The 21,876-nt window shown below is 26.2% G+C and overlaps 3 protein-coding genes across 3 annotated transcripts; 1 reads left to right on the top strand and 2 right to left on the bottom strand.

Annotated features, from left to right (window-relative positions):
- Positions 1-2,100: 2,100 nt before the first annotated feature.
- Positions 2,101-2,784, top strand: VNE69_04218 (uncharacterized protein; the record flags this gene model as incomplete). Its single annotated transcript, XM_065473470.1, has 1 exon — positions 2,101-2,784. The coding sequence occupies one exon, from the start codon at positions 2,101-2,103 to the stop codon at positions 2,782-2,784; it is 684 nt and encodes a 227-aa protein (XP_065329542.1).
- A 5,779-nt stretch (positions 2,785-8,563) lies between these two features.
- VNE69_04219 (uncharacterized protein) lies at positions 8,564-11,098 on the bottom strand (the record flags this gene model as incomplete). Its single annotated transcript, XM_065473471.1, has 1 exon — positions 8,564-11,098. One exon carries the CDS (start codon positions 11,096-11,098, stop codon positions 8,564-8,566), a length of 2,535 nt encoding a protein of 844 aa, XP_065329543.1.
- A 5,844-nt stretch (positions 11,099-16,942) lies between these two features.
- On the bottom strand, positions 16,943-17,831 carry VNE69_04220 (uncharacterized protein; the record flags this gene model as incomplete). Its single annotated transcript, XM_065473472.1, has 2 exons — positions 16,943-17,455; positions 17,589-17,831. 2 exons carry the CDS (start codon positions 17,829-17,831, stop codon positions 16,943-16,945), a joined length of 756 nt encoding a protein of 251 aa, XP_065329544.1.
- Positions 17,832-21,876: the final 4,045 nt, after the last annotated feature.

Here is a 21,876-nt window from a genome sequence, read left to right on the forward strand (position 1 = left end):
CAACAATAAACGTAAACACGATGAATTAGTAATAGAGGTTTTAGAAAGAATTAAGAGAAATAAAATGAAATTGAATATTGGGAAAATACAGTTTAGACAAGCGGAAGTAAAATTTTTAGGTGTGAAGCTGAATGGAATAGACATGACGGCCGACGAAATAAAGAAAAATGAAGCCTTGGAGTATCCGGATCCAAAAATCTTGACGGAATTGAGGAGGTTTCTAAGATTGACTTGATGGTTCAGACCATTTATAAAAGATTATGCCGGGCTGACGTTGAAAATGACAGATAGTTTGAAGAAAAATGGCAATTCGTGGAAATTTACGGAAGAGATGAAAGAGGAATTTACTAAAATGAAAAATGTGTTAAGAAATATGGAAGACTAAGATTACCGGACTATAATAAAGAGTTCATACTAAGAACAGACGCTAGCAATTTGAGATTGGGTGCGGTGTTACTTCAGAAGAATGAGAATGGAGAATGGAGAATGGGTTGCTATGTAATGGGCATCTAAAAAGCTAACACCGACAGAAGTAAGATATGGTATATCAGAAACGGAAATGCTTGCGATATATTGGGGCATTGATAAATTTAAATACGAGTTAAGAGGTAGGAAATTCAAGATAGAAACGGATCACAAAGCACTGGTGGAGATAAGAAACAAACCGTTTTTCAATAATAACAGAATAAATCGCTTAATCGAGAAGATACAGGAATATGATTTTATCGTTGAATATAAAAAACCTGATGAGATGGTGGGAGCAGATGCGTTGAGTCGAATAAATATGGAAGAGGATATTAAAGAAATGAAAAATAAAGAGTGAACAATCAAGCAAACAGAAGGTAAATGGAAAGCACATGTTTCTTATGAGAATGGAAATCAATATTGACAATTTGACTCAGGACGTAAAGTTGAAATACCACCTGAGAATATAAGGAGACAATTAATCCAAGAATATCATGAAAAAGTAGGCCACAGATGCATGACAAGTGTTTATTATGCGATGAGAGAAGAATACTATTGGCCAGGAGTAAAGAAAGAAATAAACGAGGTTATAAAAAAGTGGCAGAAATGTCAGATATATAACAGGAAAAATGTGGGTGGTTGTGAATTTGTAGATACGTCGAGATACTTAGAGAAGGTTGCATTAAATTTGATAGACTTTAGAAATGAGAAGAAATATGTTTTAGTTGCTATCGATTATTTTACACGTAGAGTATGGGGAGTAGTTATAAATAACAAGTCAAGTAATAATGTTGTTGGATTTTTGAAAAGATTATGTGAGCAAAAGAAGAAACCAGAAGAAATTATTTTAGATAACGGGAAAGAGTTATTAACGCAGAATTTTGAAAATTTTGTAGAGATCTCGATATAATACACCGACAAGTAAGTATAGAAGCGCATAGAAGTAATGGAAGAGTAGAGCGTGTTATAGGAACTTTGAGAGAAAGTATTTTAAAGTCGGATGCGAAAACTTTTGAAGGTAAAGTGTATAAAAGTATCGATATTATAATCAGAGCTATCATACGGGAATAAAATGTACACCATTAGAAGCGACTGAAGATAAAACTGGAGACGTAATGCTTGAAAATAGCCCTATAGGGAAATATTGTAATATGTTTGGAAGGGAAAGATCGAAAAATTAGTAAAGGTCAATTGGTAAGAATAGCTAAACAAGAAAATTTGGCAGGTGTTAATAAGTATGAAAAAGGAAGATTTTTGGATACAGGAAAAATTGTTGAAAAGTGTGGAAAGGATTCTTATATTGTAAAACTTAGTAATGGTAGGCTTGTGAAGAAAAGACATTATGATCTGAAGGGTATGCTTGGGGTAGATGTGAAAATTAGATGAGACTAACCGTCTTGAGGAGGGGATGTGATATATTTGTATAATTTCTATCCCCCATTATGATAAATAAAGACATTTAATTCAATAAAAGATTTTGCAAATGTCATTACTAGCAAAAACAAGAAAAATGAAAATGAAACTTGTAATATAGAAGAAGACATTAATTTAGTAAATGTTTTTGAAGAGATAATAGATATACATATTAAATATCATCATTTATATGAAAATGAAGTTGTAAAAAATATTTGTAATATGGGGGCTCTGTCTACAGGATCGAATTTTATTAGAATTCATAATTATTTATCATCTAATAACTTTACTATTACTAAAGACGACATCATCAGTAATTACAATTTCAATGCAAGTAATATAGAGAAATCTAATTCAGTCATTATTGAAAAATTAAAAGAAATTATACTTGAAGATGAAAAAGGTGAAGAAAAAATAAATGAAATTTTACAAAGATTGAAAGAATATAAATTGTATGAAAAGTTAAACAATATTTTGTTTAAAGGCTTAGTTAGTTATTTACAGGATAAATATAATAAGAAAGTTAGAATGAAGTTAAGAAAAAGAGGAATAAATTATATAAAAAAAACATATAATTTTAGTGACCCTAAACTACTTGCCATTATAGATATAGATGTAATACAAAAGTTTCAGACAAAACTAATTATAAAATTTATATCGGATTTAAAAGAACTTACTGCAAAAAATATAAAGAATATTTGTGTAAAATATTTAAATAAAGTTATAATTGAAAATTTTAAATGTGAATTTAGTGATGATTTTAATGAAAAGCAAAAATGGAAAAATATTGCAAAAATTTTAATGCAGAGGTTGGACGAAAAAACAATTTTTAACCACGTAAATAATAATTTACAATTATATAATGGCTTATTGGAAGTTTTAAAAAAAATTGAAAGAAATAAATAATTTTTAAAATATAGTTTTTTCTCTCATTAATTATTTATCCAAAAGGAGTTCTACATATACCTATGCAAAAACAATAAACTTTATCCCTAATATAGAGTGATAATGTTATTAAATAATTTTACAACTGAATAGTTAGTTTTATAATCTACTCTAACAAAAAAAATATGTTTTTCGTATTTTTTCTAAATAATTTTAAAGAAAAAAAAATTATGTTTCAAGTATTTTTTTTTATCATCCAAAACTATGAATAATATTTGTATATTGGCGTGTTTACCATGAATTTTGCCTGTAGCAAGGAAGCATTCAATGATGCTAAGGTTTGGAGTGCCGTGAAAACCGGAGTTTAGATAGTTGGAAGAAAAATATTGGCTTATCTGAATTATAGAAGGAAGAGAGTTTGTAAGTGTTCAAGTGATGTATCATGTAGATTATATATTTTCTTTATTTATAGTTAGAGTAACCAATAGAAGCAAATGTGATATAACTAATCAATATAAGCTGCCCATCATTGATTGTTCCAGTGAAGAGCCTACGTTTTAGTTTTTATTAGTAAATTATAGAACATGTAGTATAATCCATTATACCACATATATCATAAATAGATATAAATTTAAGATTTTAAAATTCAATAAATAAGTATTAAAATTGTTTCAAACTTTTTTGCTATTTTTTGCAATTTTGATCAAAAGAAAATAAAATAAAAGGATACATGATCGTTTGGAACCCATATCGAAAATTTTAAATCACGGCCTATAAGAAAATGAAAACATCGGTAAGAACAAAATTTGTTATATCTGATAAGTTTTTTTTAATATGAAAATAAATCGAAATTTAATGCAGAACCAGCGTGTGCTTACCCGTCCCGTAGCCAATATAAATGCGGCTATTCTCCTTGAGATAATACAAGATTATATATTGACTAGTTTTTTTTTGTGATCATTGATCAATGAAGAGCATATGATGCCGCATTAGACAAATTACAGGAATGGCGCACAGGATTAGAAATTACGCCGTCAATTTCGCAAACTTTAACGATCTCGAGACACAATACCAAACAAATTAGGAGGGTTAAAGGTTTCTCAAGGGAGATGTTTGGTCCAAACGTGAAATAAACCAGGGCGAACTCTATAAATACCTTTACAGTTTCTCTAGTCTTATCAAATAACAGAACAAAGTATAACTAATCCTTTTTATTATTCAAAACAAATTGCTAAGTCTCTTTTATAGAAATTTTTTTATTTTTCCCGATTTTAAAACTTCAATGAGGGTTCATTTTCTCAAGATGGGTTCAAGACGGTCATCTACTGACATCTAACGACTCAGAGCTATTATTGGTATCCCCCCTAAGATACCACCTTTGTCACAGTTAATTTTCATACAAATCTTAGCTGCCCATCTGCTGACTTGACACACTTTATGTTTCAAAACATCAAGAGCAGGGGTCGGCAACGAAGACCCGCGGGTGCAGTTCCTCCCGTTTTATAAATTTGGTGCGCCCGTTTTCATTTTTCACATTAAGAAGGAATTTTAAAAATTTAATATTTCATTTTTTTAAATAAATTTGGTCAATTACATTTTTAATGCTAAATATTGGGATTACATTATAAGGAGTTGATGTACTTTTAGTTAAGCAAAAAGAGCTTTCAACAAAATTTTTTTGACATATGATGATTATAACAATAAAATTATTTGGTACATGATCGTTTTGAACCCGCATTGGGAAAATGAACAAGTATTGGGAAAATAAACCCGCTTTGAAATTTTAAAGGACCGCCTTTAAAAAAATGGCAAAATTGACAAAACAATGTTTGTTGAGGCAGATGAGGTTTTTAGTGATGAAATGTATTTATACATGGAATACAAAGAAAAGTTTATTTTGAAAACATTTGATGCTGAATCGGCGTGCGCTTTGCTCGTTTCTGTAACTAGTAGAAATATTGCTTTTTCCTTGAGGTTATACAAGAAAATGTATAACCTGTTTCTATTATGATCTCTAATCAATGGGTACGTATGATGCCACATTAGCTAAGCAAAGAAATGGAGCACAGAACTAAGAATCACACCATAAATGTTGTAACCTCTAGCGACTCTGAGTCATAATTCCATATAATTTAGTTGGTTTTGGGCTCATTTTTATAAGTGATATTCGTTTTTAACATACACAAAGAAGAACATTATGATTACCTTTTACAGTTCCACTGGGCTTTCCAAATTCCTAAAAATCTCCGGATAAATTGTCTTCTGTCCTTATTTAAAATAAATTATCAAATCCCCTTTTTTATAATTTTTTTAATTTTCCCTTTTTTGAATTTTTCAAAGCAGGTTCCAAACGGTCATGTACCAATTATTTATTTCAATTATAAAAATCTTAAAAATTTATTTTGACAATAATTACGCCATAAAACATGCTAATGTAACATTCAAAAAATTTTAAAAATTTATAACAAAATTTTTTTGCCCCTTTATGGAACCTTCAAAAAAAAAGAAATTATCAATTTAATAGTTCATGGGAAGAAGATTTTTTCTTTATAGAATTTTAAGGTAGGTGTATTTATTTTTTGTGCAACAAAAGCTTTGCAATATTCAAAATGTTAACTTAGAACGACACTTTAATGGTTTGCATGAAAATATAAATATTGAATACCCACTGAAGTCCGAACTGCGAAAAAGTAAGTTGATATCTTTAAAATCAGCAATTGTAAAACAGCAGAGATGTTTTACAAAGCCAAAAGAGCTTTCAAAGGCGGCCACTGTGGCTTCTCTAAAAGTTGGACATCTGTTGGCTAAAAAAAAACCCTTTTTTGATGCAGAAATTATAAAAGAGGCAATGATAACAGCGGCGGATTCTCTTTTTGAAGATTTTGAAAAAAGACAGAAATTTTAAAAGCTATTTATATGTTGCAGTTATCAGCTAGAACTGCATCAAGAAGAATAGAATTAATTGCTAATAATTTAGAATCAAAATTAGATAAAGACTTAAGAAATTGTATGTATTTCTCTTTTCAGCTTGATGAATCTACCGATGTGGTTGACACAGCACAACTAATTTTTTCTTTAAAAATGGTATTTAATGACTTTTTAACTAAAAAGCAATTGTTGAAAATTCTACCTTTAACTGCTCGTACAACAAGAAAAGAAATTTTTTCTTTATTTAAAAAATTTATTGTCGATAAAAATATACCACTTCAAAAACTTTCTTCTATTACTACTGATGGTGCACGAGCAATGGTTGGAAAAGAAAACGGATTTATTGGTTTATGTAGAAAAGATTCTTTGTTTCCAAAGTTTATTTCATATCACTGTATAATTCATCAAAAAGTTTTATTTTCAAAAAATGTTAATTTTAATCATATTTTTTTTTTGTTACTAAAATTACAAATTCGATAAGAGCCAAAGCAACTCAACATAGACTGTTTAAGCTGCTTATGGAGGAGAAAAACGCAGATTTCAAAGATTTAGTTCTTCATACAGAAGTGAGATGGCTTAGCCGAGGCAAAGTTCTTGAACGCTCTATTGAGCTGTTATCTCAATTAAAGAAATTTTTTGCAAAAAGAAATGCAACTTATATAGAATTAGAAAACAAATTTGGTTATTAAATCTTGGATTTTTAGCGGATATCACAATGAAATTTCACGAACTAAATTTAAAATTACAACCAAATAATTCTGATATTGTAGATATGATAAGCTTAATTAATTCCTTTGCAAAAAAGCTAGAATTTTTTAAAATACATTTAATAAAGAAATCCTTGTCTTATTTTCGCAATACTAAGTAAATAATTGAAAAAATAAATTTAAGTATTTATGAATTCGATCCTACATCGTAAATAGGCGCAATAGAATTATCACAGATTGAGTTTTCTAAAAGATTTCATGATTTTCGATCATTAAAGGAAGTAATATCATTTTTTGTTAATCCTTTATATGTTTTTGATTCTGATTTACCAGTAAAAATTTCTAATTTTTTTCATATAGTTAACATGGACGACTTAGAAATTGAAATTATTAATTTGAAAAATGATATTTTTTTAAAATCTCATTATTTAGACAAGGACTTTTTAAAATTGGTCCCAGATAATAGTTTACCCATTTTAAGAAAATGTGCACGCAAAATATTTTCATATTGTGGAACCACATATAATTGTGAAGCTCTTTCTTCGAATATGACGTATTTAAAATCAAAATATCGAACACAACTTACTGACAAACATTTAGATAACTGTTTAAGAGCTGCCAATTGATCTTATATCTATAATTATGACCAAATTGCAGGTGACATGCAGAATCAAGTTTCTCATTATACTGTATATTTTCTTAGTATTTCTCTACACATAGTTAATTTTTTTTATTTCTTCGAGATTTAATCGAAAACAAAATTTAAACCTCTTTTCAAAGTAATTATGAAGAAATTAGCTTCGCATTCTTGTCAAAACAATGTCTATTAAATCTATATAAAACAATAAAATTTATTTTTTTTCGATTCTTTTAATCACTTAAGAAAACTCTTGTAAAAAAATTAAATAATAATTTTCGTTTTAATATAAAAAATTTATACTTGTTAAGGCATCTTTAAAAAAAATACTGAAAAAAATCATAATCGCATTATTCGCTACGAAATGTTTTTTTTAAAAGGATTTCCAGAGCATTTATTTTAATTTTCTTAAATATTTTTTTAAGCTTAAGCCCGTTTTTTTGTTTTAGGATTTTGAAATTGCCCTTTTCGAACTTTATTTAAAAAAAGGTTGCCGACCCCTGAAGTAGATAGTAAAATAAAGAAATAAAAAATAAAAAAAAATGAAAATATAATTTGTAAATTTTGCGTTATTATGTTGTTTAATTATAACATTTTTTTTTTTTGAGATTTTCTCCTTCTCGTTCTGTTCGCTTCGAATTTCGAAAATCAGAAATATTTTTAAAAAATTGGTATTTATATATGTAAGGGGAGACTAAAGTAGAAAAGCTCCAGTTTTTTTATATTTTAAAACATTTTTTTTAATTCAAAAATAAAGTGTTACTGACAAAAGTTTTTATATGTTAAACAACTTTAATTAGCTTTGAGACCCCTCTTTTGGTTTTTTTAATGAAAATTTCATTTTTCTGGTAATTAGTCCGGTTCTGGTAAACATAAGGGCTCGCGATATTAAATAAATGAATCTGAGGCATTACACGGAGTTTGCGTTCTTCAATATCATCCCATGATGATTCTCCGTGATCAAGAGTTTTAAGTTTGTTTCTATGGTCTACGCAAGCGTTAGTTATCCTCCCTTGGATACAGTTCTTCAGTGTGCTGCTTAGTATAATTTCTATGCCTTCTCGTTATTAGAGGGGGTAATATTACAAGAAAACATATAAAGGAAAATAAATTTTAAAAATTCTATAGGTGTAAAATTATTTAAAAATAATGTCAGTTTATGTGGTATTAACTCCACATTATTTTTATTTTATTTTTCCCTCTTAATGAATTTTCTAGAATTTATTTATCTTTTATTTTACCCCACTAAAATATGAACAAAAGGAACGAGAATAGGAATGAAAAACGTGACGAACACGTGTATCCTCAGAGGAGGACTAGTAACGCCCACGGAGGCAACTATAATAAAAACATTACTAATAAACCTATTATTTCAACATCCAGGAGAAGCATCATAGAGTGCTACTTAAAGAATGGCCAACTTCCGGGTAATGCCTAAGTTTATACCACAGAAACAAAATAAATTTTACATTAGATATCTGATATACATTAAAACAAATTTCATTAAGTAAAACTAAATAAATTTAATTTAATTTAACATTTGCAAATTTCTTTTACGTCTTTTTTCTTCTCTACATAAATTTTCATGCATTAATATTTCTTCAAATGTTTTATTATGATTTGTTCGGACATAACTAAAAAGTTCATCACTGTCATCTTGTTCTCCATAGTCATTTTGTTCTTCATTAAAATAAAATTCTGTATTGAGAGGATTTAATTGATTGGGAAAAGGTCCATTATCATGAATAAGTTCTCCATTTTCATTTTGTTTTCCATGGTCATTTTGTTCTTCATTAATTAAAAATTCTGTATCGGGAGGAAAAAATTGATCAAGAAAATGTAAATTTATATTAAGAAGTTCATCACTGTCATCTTGTTCTCCATATTCATTTTGTTCTTCATTAATTATTAATTCTGTATCGGGAGGATTTAATTGATCGGATAAAAGTCCATTATTATAAATAAGTTTCATACTGTCATCTTGTTCTTCACTGTCATCTTGTTCTACAAAGTTATTTTGTTCTTCATTAATTATTAATTCTGTATCGGGAGAATTTAATTGATCGGATAAAAGTCCATTATTATAAATAGGTTCTTCACTGTCATCTTGTTCTTCACTGTCATCTTGTTCTACAAAGTCATTTTGTTCTTCATTAATAAATAATTCTGTATCGAGAGGAATTACTTGATTGGAAAAAAGTCCATTATCATAAATAAATTCTCCATTTTCATTTTGTCCTTCAATAAAAAATACTGCTGTATCATAATCATAAGTAATTTCTTGGTCAAAAAACTGTTCTTCGTCATTAATTATTTCTATATCGACATAAAATCCAGTATTGTTATCTTGTCCTTCAATATAAAATACTGCTGTATCATTATTATAATCTAATACTTGGTCAAAAAACAGTTCTTCGTCATATAGATGTTCAATATCAGAAGGAGAATCTTCATCAGTATTATGTTCCTCATCAAAAAAAACAGTACCCCGTGTAGAATCAATTGGAGTTTCTGTATCTTTAAATTTGATAATTTTTGTATATAACTTTGCTACATTATCTATGTCCCAATTTTTTTTTCTTCCCCTCGAAACAATATCTTTAAAATAAACTTTTAATAATTCTTTTAGTGTCATTCGAAGGCTAAAAACACTTTTATTATTTAGATCTGGTTCAATTTTATTAGTCACAGATTTCTTTTCTATGTTTCTTATATGACATTCTATATTTTTCAATTCACTGAATATTGTATCAAAAACTTCATTTTCTCTTATGTATTTTTCTGCTTCAAAGAATAAAAAAAATTTAATGAAATAATTAGTTGATGGGTATACATCGTCTGATAAATTATCTAATAATGCGCCTATAATTTCTTTTTTTCGAATTCTATTTATGTAATTGTTTTTTACAATTTTATCAAATTCTCTTTCTCCTATTATTTCATGATACAATAAAACATGAGCAAAAATTATATTCGATGCTTTTCCTGATTTATAAAAAAGAATTTTGACAAAATTTTTAATTCCTGTATTACAATTTATTAGTCTAAAAAATAATTCTACTATTTTGCAACTTTCTTCATCTTGTTTAAATTCTAAAATATTTTTAAAAAAATCTTGAAATTCTTTAAAACAATTATCTGTAATGATGCTATCATTGTATTGAGAATATACGTATTTCAAAGACTTTTGTGTAAATTCTATTTTATCATTTTTTATCTCGATTACAAATTTCTTATCGTCTAACTGGATATTGTTTGGTCTACAGTTTGGCATAAAAACTTCACCTATAGTTTGTATATCCTCAATATAGATAGACATGTATAATTCATTGAACTTGTCACAAATCATGAAGTCCCCTATTGGATTATCAAAAAAATCTAACACTAAATTATCTTCTATACCAGAATCAATTCCCAGATCTCGAATATTAACTTCAAAGAAAAAACAAATATTCTTGTTAAAGATATAAATATCCATATACCTTTTGCTTTTTCTTTTTACAAAATTCCGTATTCGATTAGTATTAAAGCTATTACTTAGAATATTTTTATCTGAATTTATCCTTCTAAACACTTGATAAAACGAAGATGTACTACTGATAATAAATTCATACAAGATATCTAGACAAGAATTATCCTTTTTTCTTATTTCATTTAATTCCTCAAACTCATAGATTATTTTTTTAAAAATTGGATTATTAACCCAACAACTTGGATTATAGCTTAGTCCTATGTATTCTAACCCATTCATCTTAAATTCTTGAATTAAATTGGCTTCAAAATCTTTAACAATATCTCCTATTTTCTTATCATCACAGTTAAATTTTACAATCATAATGTGTTCTTTATAGATGTTGTCCGAATTCTTATTAAAAATAGTAGAAACAAGCTCATTACTCTCCATATCAAATGTTAATAGAATATCAAGATAAACTTTTTCTAGATTAATTGTTCGATAATTTCCTGTTTCTGCATCTCGAAGCAAATATCTTTCCAGATTTGATAAAATTTCATCTTTTCCTTGTACAAAGACAGCCGTTAAAATTATTTTTATGATTTTCATATTTGGGGTATAAAAATTTTTATTTATATACAAAAAATACAATATTTATCAAGATTTTGCAATTATTTTACTGAAAATGTGCCGAGTTATATAATGCAATTTTCATGGACAATTTTTTTGATTTTTTATATATAGTTTACTCAATTAAAATTAATTTTTGCCACAATTTGTGTAAATATAAATTTCAATATGCAATTACCAGTGCCATATTTTCCTTATATACCACGCAATTTAACTTGATGTTTTTGTTATTATGTTAAAATAATTTTTTACATTTACTTTTTTAAAAAGAGCAAAAATGGTAAATATGATTTTAAAAAAAAATTAATTAGTTAACATATTGAGTAGAATCGTTTAAAAACAGATAAAAACTGATATAGTTTAATTAAAACAACTTATTGTGTATGTTTATCGCATTCAGAAATCAAATTTTATTAATTGATTTTTTTTGGATTAAAATGGTAAGAATAAAATAAATTGTAAAAAACAATTTACGGCATTGGAACTTAGTTTGATAACAAAATAAAAAAAAAAATAACGATTAATAACATATATTTATTGCTTTTTTGATCTAAACGGGATGTTAAGTATATATGTGATATTTTATTCAAGCAATAAAGACAAAATATATAGTCTGGATATTTTTGGTGCATTACCACCTAGGAGACGCTATAATCGAAAGAATCACTCTATTTTGCTATACACTGCAACATGTAGCGTACGTTAATGAAAAAATATTCTTTTTTTGTAGATGTTTGTTCTTACAGCATTCTAGTCCTTGAGTGTGTTGGTTGCAAAATGAAAAAAATATTCGTAGTAAATATCTTGTAAAATATGTAAAAAAGTTAATGTGGTAAATAACATATAAATTAGCAAATAAATTGTCCATAATGTTTAATCACGAATCTCTTAAATATACATGAAATTCATAATAATGAGAAGATTATTTAAGTAAGTAAAATAATGAAATATTTGTGAAATTAGTATTGTTGTGGATCGAATATCCAAAGATATATTTTATAAATAAACTAGCTTATGCTTTCCCGTTTTGAAAAACGACATTGTTATGTTTTGTTTATTTAATATTTTTTTTGACAGAATAAAAGAACAAAAAACATTGTTCACCAAATTTGGTAACACTCTATACAATGACTTAGTTAGTTTAATGCATTAAGTTATAATCTTATAAAAGAAAATAGTTGGTAAGTTTATTAAATGTTAACTCATTCTTTGGTGATAGAAATTAATTCGATTAGATACTATTCAAAATTTTAATATCAAATTTAAATTTTAAAGCAAATTCAAAAAATTATTAACTAAAATAGTTTATAAAATCAAATAATCAGTTAAAAGTTATTGCAAAATGAATTTTCGAGTGTATATTCTACTATCTTGCAATAATCAAACAAAGCCAATTTTATACCATCGATTTAAAGTCAAAATATCACAATTTTAGATATTATTAAAATATGTCAACAACAAAATTATAAAAAACTAATAAATTACCAAAAGAATACAAGAACCCAACGTAGGATCAATAAAAATGTAGAAAAATTTTTGTTTTTAAATCTTAATGGTAAAATATCAAATTAACATCATATTTACATATACTACAATAATAAATTAATCAATAGAACAAAAAAAATTACACTGATATCGAAAGCAAAAATGAAATAATATGTAACATATCTGATTATAGATTTTAATCGTATGATGTAATAGATAAAAATGAAATTAAACGAATTCTATTTCATAATAGACTACTATCACAAGTAGTTAACTAATTAAAACAAAAAAAAGTCATATAATTTAAATAAAATATTCTATAATTAACTTAAATCAATTGTATCAGATTATGAGAAAAAAACTAAGAATATTATAAGCCCATTTAGGCATACAATATTTCTAAATAAATTCCCTAAATAGAAAAAGACATTGCAAAGATAAATCTATACTTTTTTAAATAAACAAGAACCATGACTAAGAAAAACTTAATAAATTTTAGCATATTTGAAAGAAGAAGTGGTTTCGCTCAATGATTAAAACAACATATGATCGAATTACCAGCTCATACAAAAAAAATTTTACTCAAAAGTATAAAAAATCAAGTGGGGGCTTTTTGACTCAATTAGATTCTTGTGTGTAAATTATAACATTTAGACGTAGAAAATATGATAAATATAATTATATAACAAAAATATAATTAATAGATTGGGTCTTCTATAAATTTAAATTGCGAACTTAAAGATGTTGAAATTTGTCAACTCTACTTACATTTTTAAAGTTTCGATTGCTTATCCACAGTATTAATTTAATTTGTCTATAAAATTTCATAAAAATCTCTATACAAAGAAATTGATTTTTAGCTGAAAACTAGGTAAATATTATTAAAATACATTAATAAAAAAAAATTTTAGAATCAAGGGGAATTATCCGTATATAATATTTAAGATGAAAACATTTTTAAAGAAAAATATAATAATGTTAATAAACAAAAAGAAATTTTAAATTCGTGACATTTAAGTATATTTATATCTAAAAAATGTGAAGTTCATGTTAAAGTGATAATAACGCTAATTAGTTTTTGAGTTCCAGACACAAAAAAAGAAAATTATGTAAAATCATTACATAAGTTCTTTAAATTCAATTATATAAACTATACTCATTTCTTTAACTGTTTACAAATATTTTTTCTAAGGAAGCCCAATAAAGAATGAAAAGAAACTAATAGTAAGTAAAATTATAAAGTAAAATATACTATAAGCATTTCTATAAATATAAATTTTTCTATCTACTCATTTACGCAATTTTTTTAAAATGGAAAGTTATTTGATTACCTTAAGAAAAAAGAAAAATTACTAAACTATTTTACTTAACAAATGGCAAGAAAAAGATTTGTTATGTTCTTCTAAATATAGAAATATATATCCACTACAAAAAGACAAATGATTTTATAAAAAGTATTTAGAAAATCAAAAAAAAATAAACGTAGAAAATTTATGAAAATTATGTATAACTTTAGTATTCAAACCTTTATGTTATACAAATTATTCTTCAAAGTCTTAAAATAATTAAAGTACAATAAAAATAATAGTAAATAATATTATAAAATTTCACTATAATAAAAAAAAAAGGTTAGTTAATTTATGGTTAAGTACTTTATAAGAGAAATTTGGTTTTCCACATAGGGAGTGATTTAAATATTATGATAAATATTTGTATAAAACAACACTTTGAGTCAAGCTAAACTATTTAAAACTAAAAATTTTTATAATAATATAGTGGAATATCAATAAATATGTATTATGTAATTGAATAAATAAAAAAATAACGAACCTATTTATATAAAAGTTCTGTAACACAAATTAAATTTTCCTTATTTTACAAATGTCCCATCACACTATCATAAATAAACTAAAATATTAATAAAATAAATAAAATATTTGCTCAATAATTAGATGGTTTTACTGAAAAGATAATTGAAACGATTTACAAATATTATATAAGTTTTTAATAAACGATTAACTTTTTTTTAAAACAAGACACAGAATAGTTCTAATTAAAATTAAAAAAAAAAAAAATTTTATTAAGTAATATTAATAAAGAAATATTTTAAAATCGAAATTTTGTTATGTATAAAACGTTAGAACTAAAAGATAAAATAAATATTTAATGATGAGATATTTTATATCAATAACTAAAATAGAATTAATTCAACAAATAAAGCTGCTTTTGTACAATGTATTAAATTGATTTTCTACACTAAATGAAAGGTTTCGTATAAAATTCTTAGATTTTATAAAATTCCATGCTTAATAGATATGAATATTAAGATACATCGACAATAATGCGAACTAATTGTAAATTTATAACTCACATGCTTCAATACCATAATTTTTATAGTTTAGTTCATTGACAGATCGATAAATTCAATTATATTTCAGTTATACACTAAACAAGATAAATAAATTTTTTTTATTAGAATGAGATGTCTCGCAGATTCATATTTGCAATTCTTGCTTTAAATTCATTCGTTTATCGAATCGGACGAGAATAATAAATAGAAGACTAAATATATTCTAATCATAACCCTTAAATAGTGTATTTATGATTACAAATAATTTACAGAAATATCACATAAACACACAACTTTTCGGTATTATTACTAATTGTCTATAAATTATAGCCTTCTTATGCATTATATTGCTCTAAAAAATATATTTCAAACTTAAATTAAAATCACAAAAATGTTATTATAGATTATATTTGTTAAAGAAAATTGTAAGTTAAGGGTTAAATTTATTAAATCTATTATCTCAACATCCCCGCGCTAAATTCAGAATTGGGCGATGAAATTATCTTTACTACTTCCTACGCCTACTACTGGGCTCTCAAAATAAAAGTGCATTTTTATGTTAACTGACCATGGGCTGCGCTTTACTCTACCGCGTCTTACTATCCCTGTTAGCCTGGTCTTCGCGATACTTTCTTTCCCTGTTATAACACATAAAGTCTATGGGCATGTGATTTTTCTTTACACATGTCTTCCAAACAATGAAATCGAATTTTTTCCGTCTATCTCATTCTTCGACTATAACACAGTTTCTTTTTGATTTTCTTCTCTTTTTAAATCTCTCTGGATTTTTGAACACTATTAGTTCAACTATCTTGCCACGATAGCTTTAATGTGAATAGTGGGATTACCACTACACTCAATCTCGACAACTCTTATGCCAGATCTTATTACAGTCAATACTATTTCGCCATAGCTCTTTATAGCTACTTTACGTCTTCACCTATCCGGGTCCCTCGACTGATGCAAGCCATCACCTTCTCTTCTGTAAGACAACCAAACATCCCCTTTCTAACCTAGACTGCATTTTTTTACGTCTCATGCTTCGACGGAACTTACGTTCTCTTCTTTTGTTTTTGTTTGGGTTCAATAATTTTATTATCCACCATGTTAAAGACAATTGTAAGTTAAGGGTTAAATTTATTAAATCTATATTCTCAACAATATTAAATTTATTTGAATTTTGTTGTATTATTTAAAAATTTATATTTTCACCCCTTAATTTTATCATAATAAAGATCTTAAAAATAAAAAATTTAATTAGCGAAATTATAAAAAATCAAAATATAAATCAAATTATATTTGTTATATTTGTATAATTTCTATCCCCCATTATGATAAATAAAGACATTAATTATAAATTAATCTTACTAAACCAGAGGAGCTACCTCTTTATAAATAGAGTTCTATAAAATTAATAGCTTTATTATTATATTTTCTATTGTAGCGCTGGCCATCTCATGTAGGAGCCTGATCCCTGGCTTTATCGCCCTTCCTTGGTCGTTGGTTCCAAGGGCATTGATCGTTCTTTTGTTTCATGATCCGGTGAAGATCAGGACAAAAAGAAATAAATATTTGATTTTTGGGATAAACCGGTCGAATGGTCTTTTTCCAAAAAATTGAAATTAATAAAATTATAAATAATTAATTTGTGGTATTTGTAATACCAAAAAACTCAATAAATTAATTTTTTTTGATCGATTATATCCATAGAAAGAACACAAAAAAGAATCTTCTATAAATAATATTATATACTAAAACTTGAGTAAAATTTGACAGTAAATAACATTAAATAGTTCAAAACATTTAAATTTGATCTTTACTTACTTTTTTCGAAAAGAAATGAAAAATATCGCCTTTTCATCTATTTTTTCAAAAAAGTAATTTATGATTTTTTAAAAACACTTTATTCACCCCGAATTTAAACAAAAAAGGTTTTAATATCTTCTTAATTGTTAAATTTAAACTTTTTCAAAATTTTTATTAGCAGACTAAAGTTCTTGGAGCAAAATAATGATATTTTGTGTTACTTCTAAAAATTCATGTCTTTTTTTGAATACGTATGTCAGATTTATTGACATATCATATAATAATTGATTTATAATACAATGATTAGACGAAAAAATGATGTATCGCTTAATAATCAATTCATACAAATTGATAAATCTTTTACACAAATTGAAATAATCAAATGGATAAGGAAACCTTTCTAAAGATAGCCTATGATATAAAATCATTGTATCAGTATTATAATTATATTTTAAATATGTAGGCTTGAGTTTTGCAAAGTAAGAAATCGTACGAGAAATTATATCTATATTTTCTATTATCAGGGATTTGGAAATTGTATCTATAGAAGAACTTTCCACTTCGTTTTTAATAGTGGGCAAAAACACATCATTTAATCTTTTAAAATTATGACTGAACTTATTAATTATTATACAACACTTTTTATATTTTTTCCAAATATCTTTTGGAAATACTTTAACCTCATTTTTTGAAACCTGATGATGTTCATTTATCCATATTCGAAATAAATTATCAAAAGTTACAGATCTGAGATAACAAGTCAATAATTTTTCTTTTTTTTAATAGTTTTTGTATTGAGATAATTTGTTTCCATAAGATTGACAAAACCAAGAAGTTCTTGTAAATAATTTGGTTCGTGCTTTTAATTTTAGCCTCTGGCTGAGTCGGTTTCTCTCTTTGTGAAGGTAATGCTTGTTCTTTTAAACTTTTCGCTGTGATTGATATATCATCTATATTTACACAACTGATTTTTACATTTGAATTACAATTGGGCTTTTGTTCGTATAATGGCTCAAAATTTTTATCTTGGTCGTGTTTTGAGCAAAATATTAATAAAATATATTGAAACATATATGGGTCGAAAAAAAAAAATTTTATATAAGAAAAAAAAACACAAAGTTTTATGAAATAGTATAAAGAGATAAAATGCTATCTCGTTGTCAAAAGTTCATAAATCTTTTTTAACAAAACCTTAATTTTAATAACGAGATGAAAACAACATACAATCAAAATCATTCTAGACAAATACACAACGTCATTTAATAACAAAACCTATCTTTCCTATTACAATTATTTGTAATCTCAGCTTACAGCTTTCTACTTTATACCTACTATTATTTACACATAAAATTTATCATAGCTTTTAGAAAATCCAAAATTCAGAACTGATTAAAAAAATCCTTCTCAAATATCAAAGTTTTAATACAACATCTATTTTTTCATATTAATATTTTATATATAAATTTATTTTTCTTTATTTCATTAATACACTTATTTGATCAAATCTTTTTTATTATAAATTTTATGTATAAATAAGAGAAAACCTTTTATATGTACACAAAAAATTATTTTATTACTAAGCTAACATGTTGTATTAACAATACGTAAGAACTATATTTTTTTAATGCATAAATTGAAAAAAAAACTGAAACGGATTATTTTTTTTTTAGTGTTCACAAAATTGTCGCCGTTTAAATGGTATATATGTTATAACAATACAAAAAAGAGATTTTACTTCTTCATAATCTATGAAAAACAATACTTTAAAAAAATGTTGCAGTTTAGAAATTCAATTTTTTTCACAAATTATGGGCGATACAAAAGGTTAAATTTCTTAGTGATGAATATGGCCAATTTGGCAAAAAGCATTAGAAGGAATGTTAAATTCAATTTTTGCATTGAATTTAGATATGACTAAAAAAACTGCAAGAAAGAATTTACTGTGAGATTTAGCAGGGCTTGGAAAAAATTTAAGGCCTAGGACATAAAAAAGAAAAAATAGTTGAAGCATAAAAAACTCATATTTTAAAAGTCAAAGAGACGAAAAAATGTAAAAAAGCTAAGAACCTATAAGGTTGTCTAAAAACAAATACTAAAGTCAAGGGGGGGGGGGGCAAATTCTAGATAATTTAAAAAAAGAGTGTCAATAAAGAGGTGTTTCCACAAAGATATGAACTCGTGGCTAAAACTTGTTATTTTTGAAGGGCTAAGATAGTATAAAATGAAAGCGAATCCAATAATTCTTTTTATAAAATTAAGGAAGCAATATAAACCATCATTGCAAGAGGATAAAGGAATACAGGCAATGTTTATTTAAAATTAGCTGCGACAAAACAACCATGAAAATATAAGGGGCGGTAAAAGCATGAATCGTTACTTAGATTCTTATATTGAAATTTTAGAGAGCATTTTGTTGTAGATAATAAAAAAATAATCTGTTTTAAGCAAGAGAAATGTAAAAATTGCACTATGATGAACCTAAGAAGGAACTTTGGAGGAACTATGGTATTATTAAAAGCAGATTAAATTACGAATTTAATTAAGGATTATGTGATACATATAGAAAATCTAAGGAAAAGATATTTATGAAAGAACCATCATAAGGAGACGATGGTTGTGTCACCTAGAACGCCTAAGGAAGTATGAAATTGTAAGTAAAATATTTGCCCATATTAAATAACAAAATCAAACATACGAGATCTAGTTCGAGCAACCGGGGCGAACGCATTATATCGACATTAAACATAATTTTTTTTTACTGTTGGTATTATTTAAGTGCAATATAAGTATAAGCCCGAGTTTGAGTTAAATTGACAAGAGTACGATGGAATTTGGGGGACGTAAGTTGTAAAAACTCGCCAAATATATTGCAGAAAATAATGGAGTTATATTTAAAGAGAATAAAAAACATTGAAAATTTAGCCTGAAGGCTTTTTTTGTATAGAAGTAATATTAACCGCCACATTGTTATTTTAGAAAAGTTCTACAAAATTTATTAAGATCAATATAAAAATTTTCCTCAAATAAATACAGTTTCGAAGAAAACGGTACAATAAATATATTTAATTTTTAAAAGAATTAATTTTACGCTTATTATGATTTATAATTGGGGCTTTATAATATTTACACCGGGATTGTTTCTAATGAATGAAGTTTTTAAGACCAACTTAATATTCCAAAGACATAGACTTAATAAAAGAGTACGCAGCGGAGTGTATGACTGATATTCCATTGAAGACGAAAAGATTTTACATGGAAAAAAGAAATGAACATAGATTTTCTAATTATGACGAAATATAAGTGATTTCGGATAATTTCGATTGTGTAGTATGATAAAGAATTATTACCAAGAGCCGATGTTTGCAACATAAAAAGACATGGTTATTACAAAAGAATGAAAAAGGTTAAGAAAATACAGTAATGCTCTAAAAACTTTGCACCAAAAGATGCGAAAAGGTATTTTATTACAGAATAACGCAGTATTTGTCATTAAGATATTTAAATATATGAACCTAGAAAAGATTTAGTACAGCAATAATTCAAAATCCACAGTAGAGATTAGCAATAAGATGGATTTTTACTATGCGCGAGAAAATAGACATGAGGATAAAATCCATAATTTGAATTTATGTTCAAACGTAGGCAACAGGAGCAGATTTTTTACGTGTAATTGTCTATGTGCAATTTATACGGCGGAGGTAGCAGTATAAAAGATGATGATAACGCTGAAAAGAGAAACAAATCAGAAAATAATGGTTGGGCATTTTGCAATGTGGAAAATTCGAGATGTCATTAGCTAAAATTACAAGAAATTTTGATTGAGTTGTATGAATTTATGTCCTAGATGTAGAACATGGTTTGTTACGAGGATATTGAAAGATACTAATAGCCGAAAATTACGGACCAAAAATTTGAGACATTTTCAAAATGTGAGATTTGCTAAAAGTACATAATAAAGACGAGTATATAAGTGCATTTATGAGTACCACAAGATATTTAGAAAAGATTCGTAGAAATAGAATTTAGTGTAGAGAGAAAGAAAGTAATAAATATTGTCGTGTATTATTTTTAAGAGTGTTGAAGGTGCATTAGATCAAAAGCAAGCTGTCAAGATTGTTAGATTTCTATAAGAATTGCGTATGCAGGAAACAAACCAGTGGGGATTGTAACTGATAATGAATTAAATTTCTATAATGTTGATGTGATGGAACAACTCGGGCAACTAAAAATTGATAAAAAATAGTTGTAGAGCCTCGGTAGAGAATCAAAGGATTGAAAGAATCATAAAAACGATAAAAGATGATATTTTGAAAGTTCGAAGAAATGTTAGTGGGCAGGGTTTATGAAGCCATTGGGAAATGTGGCTATAATCACCATGTAGAAATATAATGTACTCCAAAAAGCATTGTGTGCGATAAAATGAGCATTAAAATGGTCGAGAATACCTTAGAAGAAAGTTATGCAAGGTGTTTGATAAAAAAATTAATAGAATTTTGTTAATAATTGATACAAGACTGCGGACGAAAAAATCATGAAGGATTTGTAAATATGATCGAGCGAAGGTTAAGACGCAGGAGTTATAGTAAAGTGTGTCAAAAAGATATTTATATAATTGAGTTAGATAATGAAAGATACGTGAATAAAAGACACTTTGATCTGAGGAGGTTGAGTATAGAAGTGTAGTTGAGAATTTAATAACAATACTTTAAAACTATGATGTTAAATTTTATTTTTTGTCAACCCCAATTATGTAAACCAAAATATTTAAATTTAATAATTTGATCTCCTAAATTATATATTTTGAATTTTATGACTTAATCTTTATACAACATTTTTATTAATTAAATCAAGTTTAAATTTTTAATATAAATCCAATTGAATATATACGGCAGGTATTTTTTAACGGTTTATTATAAAAAAAGATCTTTTTTCATAAATCCCTTCATAAAAAACATACGGCTTAAAAATTAACCCGCAGAAAATGCATAATAATTTAAATGTAATAGCAACATAAATAATGAATTTCGCTAGATAAATATACATATAAGTAATTTAACCTTTGTAAGTTTGAGTGAGTTGCCTCCCTGGGCGCGCGGCTCGTATAGATAATTTATAT

Source organism: Vairimorpha necatrix, chromosome 4 (genome assembly GCF_036630325.1).
Source record: "Vairimorpha necatrix chromosome 4, complete sequence".
In the NCBI taxonomy this organism is placed as follows: Eukaryota; Fungi; Microsporidia; family Nosematidae; genus Vairimorpha; species Vairimorpha necatrix.